The 12,327-nt window shown below is 35.6% G+C and overlaps 1 protein-coding gene across 6 annotated transcripts in view; it reads right to left on the reverse strand.

Annotated features, from left to right (window-relative positions):
- The window catches only part of LOC150102202 (ral GTPase-activating protein subunit alpha-1), an 800,562-nt gene that overhangs the window by 220,979 nt on the left and 567,256 nt on the right, over positions 1-12,327 (reverse strand). For all 6 annotated transcript variants that reach the window (XM_090398990.1, XM_090398987.1, XM_090398991.1 and 3 more), the window contains one exon: positions 11,041-11,307. In XM_090398990.1, coding sequence (XP_090255116.1) covers positions 11,041-11,307 — 267 coding nt within the window. The remainder of the gene's footprint in view (positions 1-11,040; positions 11,308-12,327) is intronic.

Here is a 12,327-nt window from a genome sequence, read left to right on the forward strand (position 1 = left end):
CCTTTATGCAGATATATGCAAAAGCAGCTTATTCAGCATATAAGCAAAATACTTTCTCAGATGTTCTTACTGTCTTACAGTAAGTCCTGTCAGGAGAGGACTGTCCTTACTGTCCTGTCACATTTATTACTGCAGCACAGTAATTATGATCAACACTATTGATTATAATCAATAGTGTTGATCATAATGGGGAAAAACAAAGGATTTTTAGAATTCAATAACAGCTTATTGTGGGTGTTGGTCTGGCTGGAGCCATGATTTTGAAAACAGGAGAGCTGACTGGTTTTTCAAAGGGTGAAATATTCCAGGTATTTAATCAGTGGGATTATAACCTACATTGCTTGTCTAAGAGGTGTAACTGTGTTCCTAAGACGTGAGGAACAAGCCCACCGGTGTCTGAGAAGGCCTGTATGGACAAACAAGCCTTCCCCATCATCAAATTCCTGCCGTGTACCCTTAAGGGGTGTACAGGATATGATAGAATTACATGAAAAATTTACATCATTACTAACTTCCTATCTACAATTTTCCTCCAAATCAGTCTGTTAACTATCAAGCTGACATTATCAGATCTTATATTTCTGTCTTCTAAGGCACTTTTTACTGTATCAATCCACCTATATCTTAGTATTCCTCTTGGTCTTTTTCCTGCCAACCTAGCAGAGAACACTTGTTTTGCAAACCTTCCCTCTCCCATTCTGCTTAAGTGACCATACCACCAAAGATTAGCTCTGCTAGTGAGTTCCTGGATGCTGACAATATCAAGTTCTTTCCTAATATCCTCGTTTTTAATATGATATTGCCATTGATGTCATCTGTTCACGCCTCTAATCTTTCTCAGGACTCTCATATCTGGGTGTCTAGTCTTTGGTCAAGTGTTTTACTTCTGACCCAGCTCTCAGATCCATAAGTTAAAACTGGTTTGAACACTGTCTTGTATACAGTTAATTTAGTGTTTCGACTAATTTATCTCTTACTCCATATGAATTTATTCAACTGACTTTCTACCATACCAGCTTTGTTGATTCTGTTGTCTATTTCTATATTTAATTTACCATCTTCACTAAAAATCGTGCCTAAGTAGCTGAAATATTTTACTTGTTCCACAGGTTCCCTTCCCCATTCAAAACACAGTTGACATTTTCAACAATTCAGCCTATTTTCATTGTCTTTGTCTTTTTTATTGCTGACCTTCATACCATATCTATTACAACAGTTATTCAATTTAGTCAGTGAATCTTGCAGACTTGTAGCGGATTTATTTAGAAGTATAACATCGTCTGCATAAAGCAAAGAGCTGATATTAACATCTCTAATTTTGATATCATGTTTAATGCCACTTTCCTTCATAATGTGATCCATATAGATAGTGAATAACAGAGGGGATAATGTACGTCCTTGTCTCACACCAGATTTAACATTAAACTATCTTCCTGTACTTCCTTCAATTCTAACTGCTGACTTACAACTCAAATAAAGACTAAGTATTGCTTGATATGTTACCGCTAAAGTGCAGAAATCAGTTATTCTGCAGATTATCTAGGTATTCTGCAGCTTAACTAGGGTGATGCGTTAACGTGCCGAAAATTGTTTCATTTCTCAAATTACCTAGGTAATCTGCAAATTACCTAGATAATCTGCACATTACCTATGTTAAAGTGAAAATAAGATCTTTGCTGGAAGAACAGCAATTAAAAAACTATAATACAAAGAATCAAACGGTTTAAAATATTATTACAATTAAGGAAATGAATTTGCAAAACATATGAAAAATTATGTTTACTTATTAGTGCAATCTAAAGATTGGTGACACTTTGAATTACATAGCAACTGGTTTATGTGACAAGCACACCTATTTGTGGTACATTTAGATTTACAGTCACATTTTCTGAAACCCTGTCCAATACCAAGGGATTATTTTATTGCTGTTTGAAGTAAAGATATTTCTACAGCAGGGACATCTTCTTTCAACGACAAAACATTGGCAAAACCAAACTAAAAGTTGAGGGAGAGGGGGGGAAGGAGTAGGGAAAGGAAATGAGAGATACAAACTTTTGAACTTTAACGATACGGAAGCCGTTAGTGTGCAAATTACCTATGTAAAATGCGGAAAACTCTTGATTCCGCACGTTAACAGAGCAAATCAGTTAATCTGCAGATTAGCTAGGTAATGTGCACATTAACGGCTTTCGAGCTTTAGCGGTAACAGATATAATGCCCCATTGACATCATATAACTGCAGTGTATTGAATAGCTTCTCTCTTGGAACCTTATCATATGCCTTTTCCAAATTGACAAAACTTAAATAGAGATCTTTATTATATTATCATGATTTCTCCACTATTTGTCATAAAGTGAAGATCTGATCCTGACAGTCTCTATTTGACCTGAATTCAGCTTGTTCTTCACCAAGCTTTTCTTCCACAATTCTCAACTGTTTCTCAAGTATACTTGCATATATCTCAGTAGGAATACCAGGAATACTCAGTAGGGAAATACCTCTGTAATTCTCACATTCAGTTTTATTTCCCTTTTTATATGTGGGTACTATGAGAGCTCTACTCCAATCATTGAGAATTCACCCCTGTGTCCAGGCATTCTGCACTATGCAGTGCAGCCACTGTAAGACTTTTATACCACCATACTTGAGCATTTCTGGTCGAATATCATCTACTCCTGCTGCCTTTTCACATTTCAGGCTTTTGATTACTTTTTCTACTTCAAATAGGGACATGTATTCCTGACTGCATGCCTGGTCAGTGTTTTTTTTACCGCTGTGCTGTCATCACTGCTTGTTTCATTTAACAGTAATTGTTTCATTCAAAGTAATTACTCCATGCTCCAAGGATATCTTTTTCTCCTGTTTTCATGTCACCTTTATCATCTCTAACTCCTTTTATAGGAATATTTTGCCACCTTCTTGATCTTTATTTTCTATGTTCTTGCCAAAGTCCTCCCATGACTTTTGTTTAGCTAGTTTTACACAGTGTTTAGCTTTCTTACATTTGTCTCTGTATTCTCTAAGAGCACAAGTTGACTTATTTGACAGGAACTTTTGATATGCTTTCTTCTTTTCCTTCACTGTCTCTTTAACTTCCTGTGTCCACCCATGGAGTTCTGATTTTTCTATCCTTGCAGACAACTTCACCACATGCCTCTCTCTCTAGCTGAATCAATCAGGGTTTTCTTCAAGGCTTGCCACTGAATCTTCAAGGTTTGGTTCTTGTTCTTAAACTCTTTCATTTTTTCATCAATAATCTTTGTGTATTTTAGTTTACAGTTCACATCTGAGAGCTGCTCAACTTTTATTCACTTTAAAACTTTCTTACATGTTATTCTTTTCAATATGAAATTCAATTTTATCCTGCTCATGACTAAATAGTGATCACTTCCAATTTCAAATCCTCTGTACAATTTCAAATCCTCTGTGTCCTGCATAAGGGAGAAAACATCACCATCAACAATAACATAGTCAATGAGACATTTCTTATTCCTTGCCTCTTCTCTCCACGTGAATTTGTGAACATTTTTATGTTGGAACATCATGTTAGTAATAACCAGTCCATGTCCTGAGCAGAAATCCAACAGATATTTGCCATTATTATTAGCTTTGCTCTTTTCTCCAAATTTTCCCAAAATATTTTTGTATGTCTGACAATCATTTCCTACTCTGCTATTTAGATCCCCAACAAGACCCAACTTTTACTTTTTCATTGTGTCAGTTGCTTTTTCTAAAGCCTCAAAAAATTCCTCCACTTCTACATTAATAGAACCTTCTGTGGGACCATAATACTATGCCTACTCCATCTTTTCCTTAATTGTCATTGCCTGAATATAACATTTTGTATTTATTGCTCAGAAAGATCTCACTAATTTTTGTCTTTTTTGTTTCAGTCACCACCCTATTATGTCGATCTGATACTTATCTAATTCCTCAGCTAGCTCCATTTCTTTGCCATTCATTCTTCTTATGTTGATAGTACTGATCTTTAACTCTGGTGATGTTGAGTTGGGGTGTGTTTTCAGATTTGTTCCAGTAGCTGACTTTTCGCTGTTTGCCCTGGTTCCCTGGCGAAAACAACGTGGGCCTTGTTTAACTGGGCGACACCCCAGCCGGCATGAAATTTTGTCATGTTGTACCATCATTTTGTATTTTGGCTTAACCAATAGGAATACAATTTGGTAGGCTAAATCCTAAATTGCCAGCCCATCCTTGTTCGTTCAGTATCCAGGTAGATACCCAACAGGGTGCACCACGAGAAGGTGAGGATTGGACATTAGGTCAGAAGTCCTGGTCGGTTCTCCACATTCTTTTAAAGGCTATGTGGAGGTCTTCTCCTCTCCTGTTATACAGCTTTGACCCTTAAGCACAGAACTTCCTGTGTACAGTAATTGACTGAAGCAATTAGTAAGGTTGTTTCCAACTCACAACTCACTGAAATATACGCAGGGAATTGAAGAGGATCAGTATTGGATGTTGCATACCTATACATAAAATAAAAGTTTTTAATTCAGTGGCCAGTATGTGTAATAACTATATTGTAGGATCTGGTGTACCATATTCCTGAGGATGTAGTGTACCGGAATATACATTTTCATGTAACTCCCACCCACAAAAGATTGTAAACCATATGGTACATTAGTACTATGAGCGAGCAAAGGATTTTTTTTTTTTTTAAATTATTTTTACATAATCCCTTCTCTAGAAACCAAAGATAATTTTTCCAGTCACTTCAAGCCTGCAATAAGTGGGTGGTAGTCTCAGGTATTTAATCAGTGAGAAAATAACCCACATTGCTTGTCTAAGTGGTGTAACTGTGTTCCAGGCTAAAGACAATCACAAACATGCATGCCTATGGCAAGAGAGCAATGATGATGATGATGATCATCATCATCAGCCATATCAATCCACTGCTGTATGAAGGCCTTTCCAAAATTACTCCAAAACTGTCCATGGCTCTCCTTTCCCATGTCACTCTTGCAAATCTGATGATATCATCAATCCATCATGATTTAGGTTGGCATTGTGGTTGTTTTTACTCTCTTGGAATCCAATCCATCTTTGACATCATAGGAAGATGTTTCACTCTTCCTATGATGTCAGAGACTTTGGTTTGATTTCTTATCCACATACTCCTTTTGTGATACCAAGTTTCTTTCCATACTACATTGTGCAGGTCTTAATTTTTGAATTTGCTTTGCATTTAGTGTCTATGCTTCACAGCCATATGTCAATATAGGAAGAATACATTGGCTAAAAACTTTTCTCTTCAGGCATAATGGTAATTGGCTTTTGAATATTGACTGTCATTTTCCAAATGACATTTTCACAACAAACATTTTCCAAATGCTTTTCACCCAAGCATCATGCATCTTTTAATTTCATCCATGATATTTTGTTCCATTTCATTATACAATGGAACTTTAAATCACGATACACCTAGTACAATTGCCTGCAAAAATTCACTATGGTAAAAGTATAGGGACTACTATCATGTTAGGAACATAAAATGTTAATTTCTAGACAACCTTAAGGTCAAAATGTTGAGAAAGGATGCAAAGGAGAGTTACAAATATGATATTGAATTATGGAATGCAGATTATGAGGATAGACAAAGTATGTAAACTCCAGACACTGGTAGACAAGAGGAAAAGAGGGATGATATGACAGAAGTCTATAAACTTCTGAGAAAGTGTTATAGGATATTGGCTGATGAAATTTTTCATTACATGGAAGGTGGAGAGAGGGCAAGGGATTATCTATAGTTAAGAAAGTGGCGAGAACTAAATTTTTTTCTCATAGAATAGTAGGTAGTGAATCCCTGGAGGTCTGATGATGGAAATAATAAAGTTATTATTCCTAATACGGTAGTAGTCTCCATAATTTTACCATAACAAATGCTGATCATAATGTAACATTAAGAGAAAAATGTCTCTGAAACTGCTTCATTGTAATATTCAAATGTAAGAATTTCTTTTCACTGAAAAACAGTAAGTTTCAGTGAAAAAAAAAATTCAAATCAATGAAAAATAACCAATTTTGAAATCCTGAACAATTTTCATCATTCACCATCAGTTTTCTGATATATATATATACAGGGTGTTCGGGATAAATTTGACAGTTTCGTAAGGAAAAAGAAAATCTTCTTTGTATCTATTAAATTTAATGAATTGACAAAAAAACATTACAGGCAGAGTTAATTACAATACTATCAACAAGATTTACTCAAAATAACCACCATTAGCATCGATCACAGCTTCAATTCTGCTTCGGAACCTCGAACAAGCTGATGCTACAGTCTCCCTGGGAAGGGCCGCAAAAACTGTTTTAATTTTATCCATTAACTGGGCTTTTGTATTACTGGAAGTGCGATTGGTGTCTTTTTCAACTGCGCCCCATACAAAATAATCCATGGGGTTAAGGTCTGGGGAGTTTGGAGGCCAAACATTTGGACTGGTGAAGTCGTAGAAATTTTCAGACAACCATTTTTGACTTTTCCCAGAGGTGTGGCAAGGGGCCGAATCCTGCTGCCATACATACGGCCTACCATTGGCTACCCTTGTTATCCAGGGCTTGACTACAGTTAGCAACTCCACGAACAAAGCCCGAATTCCAATGCCAGGGTTCTTCAACACCTGTTCCTGCAGATTTGCGAGGAATTCTGCTGTACGAACGCAATCAGATCGTCTGCTAGGGATCTTTCTTCTTGCTACATCCTCGTAGTCACCATTGCAAGTCTCTAGTTCATGCCTGATTGTTTTTACTGTATTCAGGGAGCATTGGGCAGCAGTCGTAATATCCTTATTTTGATGGCGGGCACGAATCATCATGATACAAGTTATTCTCTTCCATGATTCAGGTGGGTTCCAGCTATCCATCCTTTCTGACATCTTGTATATGAATGAAGAAGGGTCCAAACTTTTAAATGAAGAGAAGTGTGTGTTAATACATGTAACTTACGGAAAAATATAATTAATTATAAATATGTCAAATTTATCCCGAACACCCTGTATATGTCAGAATGATCATTGACTCGGTTAACATACATAGTTTTATGAAAAAAATTGAATGACTAGAACCGAGATTTAATTAAAAAGGTTTTAATATAAACACACTACTAGTTTCGGCTTGTAACAGCCTTCTTCAGGTGACATTATAAAAGAAAAAACACTAAACATTGAGGGTTAAAAGACTATGAACAACATAGACAGTCTTTATACATAATTAGCATGAAAACATTGTAGTTGTATTTGAAGCTGTTCTTTCATTTGTTGCATTGTTGGGAGAGTGCGTGCTTGCTGCATCATGTGAACGCCAGTACATGATTACAGCTGAATGACTATCTGGGAGGTTGTAGCTTAAGTTGTTATTTAGATGAACAGGATAAGATGATTTCTCTCGATTCCACAATTTTTCTCTCTATTTCGTCACTGCAACGGAAGATGTTTGTAGATTTTTCCCAGCAGACTTTGTGACTTTGGTTATCATCATTAGGATTAGCCGAGAAGAGGATATGACTTGATAATGCACTTGCTCGTTGTCTCTTGTAAGTAATGTCTCTCATGTGTTCTTCCATACGCATTTCGACAGATTAGTTAAATTAAATTAAATTTAATTAAATCTCGGTTCTAGTCATTCAATTTTTTTCATAAAACTATATATATATATATATATATATGCTGAGAAAGTTTTTTACCTTGGGTGTAATATACTTTAAAGATACCAAGAAATTTTATATTTGGTTTTAATCTGTCATTTGGTTTTAATCTGGTTTTATATTTGGTTTTAATATGTCATGCGCAAAACTTTGTTTTGCGCATGACATATATTCATGTCTGAGCTACTTGCATATAGATGCTAACGACTTCAAATCACTTGCTATAGTATGCATCCCGTAATGCAAAGCACACCTCCTTTAAGGCGTGTACAATGCATAATGGGAAGGGCCATTACTCAGACCAGTTTCGACCTTTATTGAGGTCTCTTCAGTGGGAGCCAGATCTGGGAGAGATAGCAAGGTTGAAGTAATGCAGAAGCCATATATATTCTTTCTTTTACTTGTAGCATATCAAAAGAACTGTTTGAGATTATATTTAGCCTGTATTGCTAAATTCCTTTCATACTCTGCTTTTGCCTTTCTTACTAGTTACCATTTTGGCCTGTGTCTTGTTCCGTTCATGTGCATGTTTATCACTTTTCTCTTTAAATTCTCTCCAGAATTGTTTCTTTTTTTGCAGCTCCAGCTTAATGATGATACTGATCCATTTAACTTCCACTTGATTTACTATCCTAACTCTAGGTATGCAATCTGATTACCTCCCTCAAACACTCCTTTAGCAGTTCCCATGCACTATCAACATCCAGTCTTTACAGTTTTACATGCCATGGCACTGATCCAAGCAATCTCTTAAGCTTGTCATACTTACCAGCCCCGTAATTCCACGTTTACCCTGTCTTAACTGAAAATTCCACACATTTAGCCATGTCCCAGGTAAAGACCATACAATCACTCTCACCAGTTGGTGGCAACATGATCATATTTTTTATAAACAAATTCTCAGATGCAATTACTAGATGAAGCACTATTTGTAGATGTGTGTGTGTGTGTTTTGCTTTAAACATAAATATGAGTGAATATCAAGTTAAGATACTGGATGTGTTATAATTACTACAAATAACTGTTCATGATGGTGACTCTACTTTATAAAGAATTATCAGAATTTCTAAGTATGATACACACACACACACACACGCACGCACACACACGTGTGTGTGTGTATTTTGAGAGGATTAAGTCACATGATCCAATCTATGAAAGGTTGCAAACCTATCCTATATTAGCAACATGGGCTAAAGTATGAGGGTGGTCTGAAAAGTTCTTGGTCTTGACCATAGATGGCAATGCTATCGGCAAGATTTTTTTTTCTAAGTCAGTACATCTGTCATAAGCATCCATGTGAAATTGCAAGTCATCCTATCAAGTAGTTTGTTTTATACAGCTGTCTGAAGCAAAAATGTTGTCTGTATCCCTTGAAATGGATAAATTGAGTATCATGAAGTTATAAAATTCTTTGTAAAAAAAGATTTAACACCAAAGGAAATTCATTCGAAGTTTATAAAAGTTTATGAGCACTCTTCTCCTTCATTTTCAACAATTAAGAAATGGAATGCCGAGTTTAAACGTGCTCGTACTAGCCTTGAAGATGATCCACGTGAAGGATGTCCAAAACGTGTAACAACACCAGAAATCATTAATCAAGTGCACAATATGGTATTGAATGACCGGCGAGTCAAAGTGTGCGAATTGCTGAGACTATAGGCATTTCAAAAGAACATGTAGGATATACAGGATGGCCATAAAATAACATTCCCTCTTTCAAGGCATCTGTAGCTAAAACCAATAAACGAAACAAGACCAAATTTTATACTGAGACTTTTGTATGTTGGTGGCGTTCCCAACTTGCACGTCTTGAAAGAGAACATAAAACGGGCTGTTATGAACATCCAATCTGACTCCTTACGCTCAGCTGTAGAGCATGTTGCACACCGGATGCAATTTGTTGTACACAAGCAAGGTCAGCACATTGAAAATCGTGTATGTGGTCCAGGGGACCCTGATTCTGATGAATAAAACATTATTTCCTGTGAGTTCAGTCACTACATTAATTTCTGTCTCTCTCACAAGTTGTTTTAGTTTAATTATTATTATTCCTATTATCATTGTAACGCACCACATATCCAGCTGGAATAAGTGACGTAGCTGTTGCTTACACCCTCGAAATGTTATTATTCCATTTTATCTGCCTTTAATGTAATTATCTGCTCGTTTTCAGCTCCACCAGCGCCAAAATTTATCCTTTCGGCAACTTTTGGTACTAAATCTTTTTTTTGTGGAAATCATCTCCCCATGCCTTCAAAAGTCTCAAAATAAAATTTGGTCTCATTCCATTTATTGGTTTTAGCTACAGATGCCTCCAAAGAGGGGAAAGTTATTTTATGGCCACCCTGTATTTTACATGAAGAATTGCAAATGAAACAGCTTTGCACAAGATGGATATCGTGTTTGCTCACAGCAGATCAAAAACGCAGTCGCATGAAAATCTCTAAACAGTGCTTGGAGCATTTTAACAAGAATAAAACTGATTTTGTGCATCAATTTATTAATATGGATGAGACGTGGATTCATCATTTCAAAACCAGAATCCAAACAGCAGTCAAAACAGTGGAGAGAAACTGGTTGTTCAGTGCCAAAGAAGACAAAGTCGGTTCCATCAGCAGGAAAGGTCACAGCATCAGTGTTTTGGGATGCTGCAACTGGGGAATATTATTCCAATCTTTTAACCAGACTAGACAAAAAAATTCGTGAGAAAAGGCCTGGTTTGCAGAAGAAAACAAATCAACTTTCATCAAGACAATGTACCTGTCCACAAAGGTGTTTTGGCAATGGGAAAATTAAGGGATCTGCACTATAAATTGTTGGAACATCCACCCTATTCTCCAGATTCGGCTCCCTCTGACTTCTATCTCTTCTATGGTCAGCGTTTTCTTTGAATCAAGAAGCGATTGCAGCTGTAGAGGGATATTAGATCTTACTGAGAACCGCTACAGGGATGGGATAATGGCTCTGTAGCATCGTTTGAATAAATGTATCAGTCTTAAGGAAGATTATGTTGAAAAATAAAAATACTTTTGAAATCATAAATTCGTTTTTTCATTGTTAGGCTGAGAGGTTCAGACATGTCAAGATTACCTTAAAATGAATATATATGTAAATGAAGTGGATCTTTAAATTTTAAACCTCCACCCAATTTACAATTTACAATTCAAAATTTGTATTTTGACATTACAGACTACAAAATAATTTTAATAAAATAAATGTATATATCTGGAGATTACTGGAGAAGAAATAAACATAGAAACAATACATGAAAAGAAATCAGAGGTGTACAGATTATAAAATTGATCAAAATTACTATAAAAATATTAAGTGCAAAAACATTATACTAATAGCATTATAATAACTATGATATGCAACTTACATGCCTGGCAGCCAACTGTACAATGTTAATGTTAAGTTTTGGATCAAAATGAATGCCAGTTGAAGGCCTGAAGAATGAGCTTTCTGATGCAGATTTTTCTGGACTGTCTATATTGTGCAATCTAGGAGAGCCAGGAGCAGAAGGACTTGTTCCTTCTTGCAAATTATCCAAATGAATATTAGGATCAACATCATTATTTGCTAAATCACCCATGTAATGGGTAGATGGAGTGGTATGTGACTGTCCGACAACAGCCGAATTTAATACCTAGGAAATAAAACAATATTTTATCCAGATATACATTAATATTTCAGAGGATCACTTTATAAATGCAATATTTCAATGATAAGCTTATAATTAAAAATATTTATATAAATAATTTGGAGAGTAAAAATTAATAGTGACTGTCATTCAGTAATAAAACTTCAACTGATACAGAATAAAACTTTTTCTTCTCCCTGATATACTATGTTAGGTAAACTAATGTTACTCAGAAGACGATAAATGCAGAGAAGATAATTCTAAATAATAACTATATGATGAGTTACATCAGTGGTGCACTCAGGATTTAATGTTGGAGGGGGGGGGGTTGAGTAGACGATTTGAAAATACACACTATGCATCACATACGACCAATGACTGAGCATCTGCATTCATAAGTAGTATAGAAATAGAAGACACGACACAACATAAATAACAAAAAAATGAATTTTAATTAGGAAAAGATTTTTGGAAAATTTTCTATATTTTTTTTTTCCTTTTTCGTTTGGGGGGCCAGGGCCACTTGGTTACATAGACAAATGCAATCAGGGGGAAGAAAGAGTATCTGCAGGATTCAATACTGAATATGAAAAACTACTTGAAAGACATACAATTTTCAAGTGAGCATGATGTGAACAAATTAAACATGGGAAATGGCACAATGAGATTTATTAATGTTTTATGATCCCACTGAAGGTACTTATTTTATTTATTTAGCATTTGGTTAAGAAGAATAAATGTGTATGCCACCACACATACACACAAAAGAAGGACATACAAGACAAAATATGTAGGGGATGTATAAAAGGATACAATAGTGTGAGGTGACACTATAGTCATATATACATATAAAAATATATAAGTAAGCATAAAATTAAAATTGACTGTTTAATTTTAATTTAAATAGAAACTGTTACAAAGTCAGTTACAAGTCCCATATAGGCTCTGTGAGGTCAGTCGAAAGTGATATGTTATATAGTTTGACTATCTTCACCACAGTAACAAAATGAATTTGGTCTTATCCCC

Source organism: Typopeltis vanoorti, chromosome 10, assembly GCF_054136105.1.
Source record: "Typopeltis vanoorti isolate ZY-2024b chromosome 10, IOZ_Tvanoo_1.0, whole genome shotgun sequence".
NCBI classification, from domain to species: Eukaryota; Metazoa; Arthropoda; class Arachnida; order Uropygi; family Thelyphonidae; genus Typopeltis; species Typopeltis vanoorti.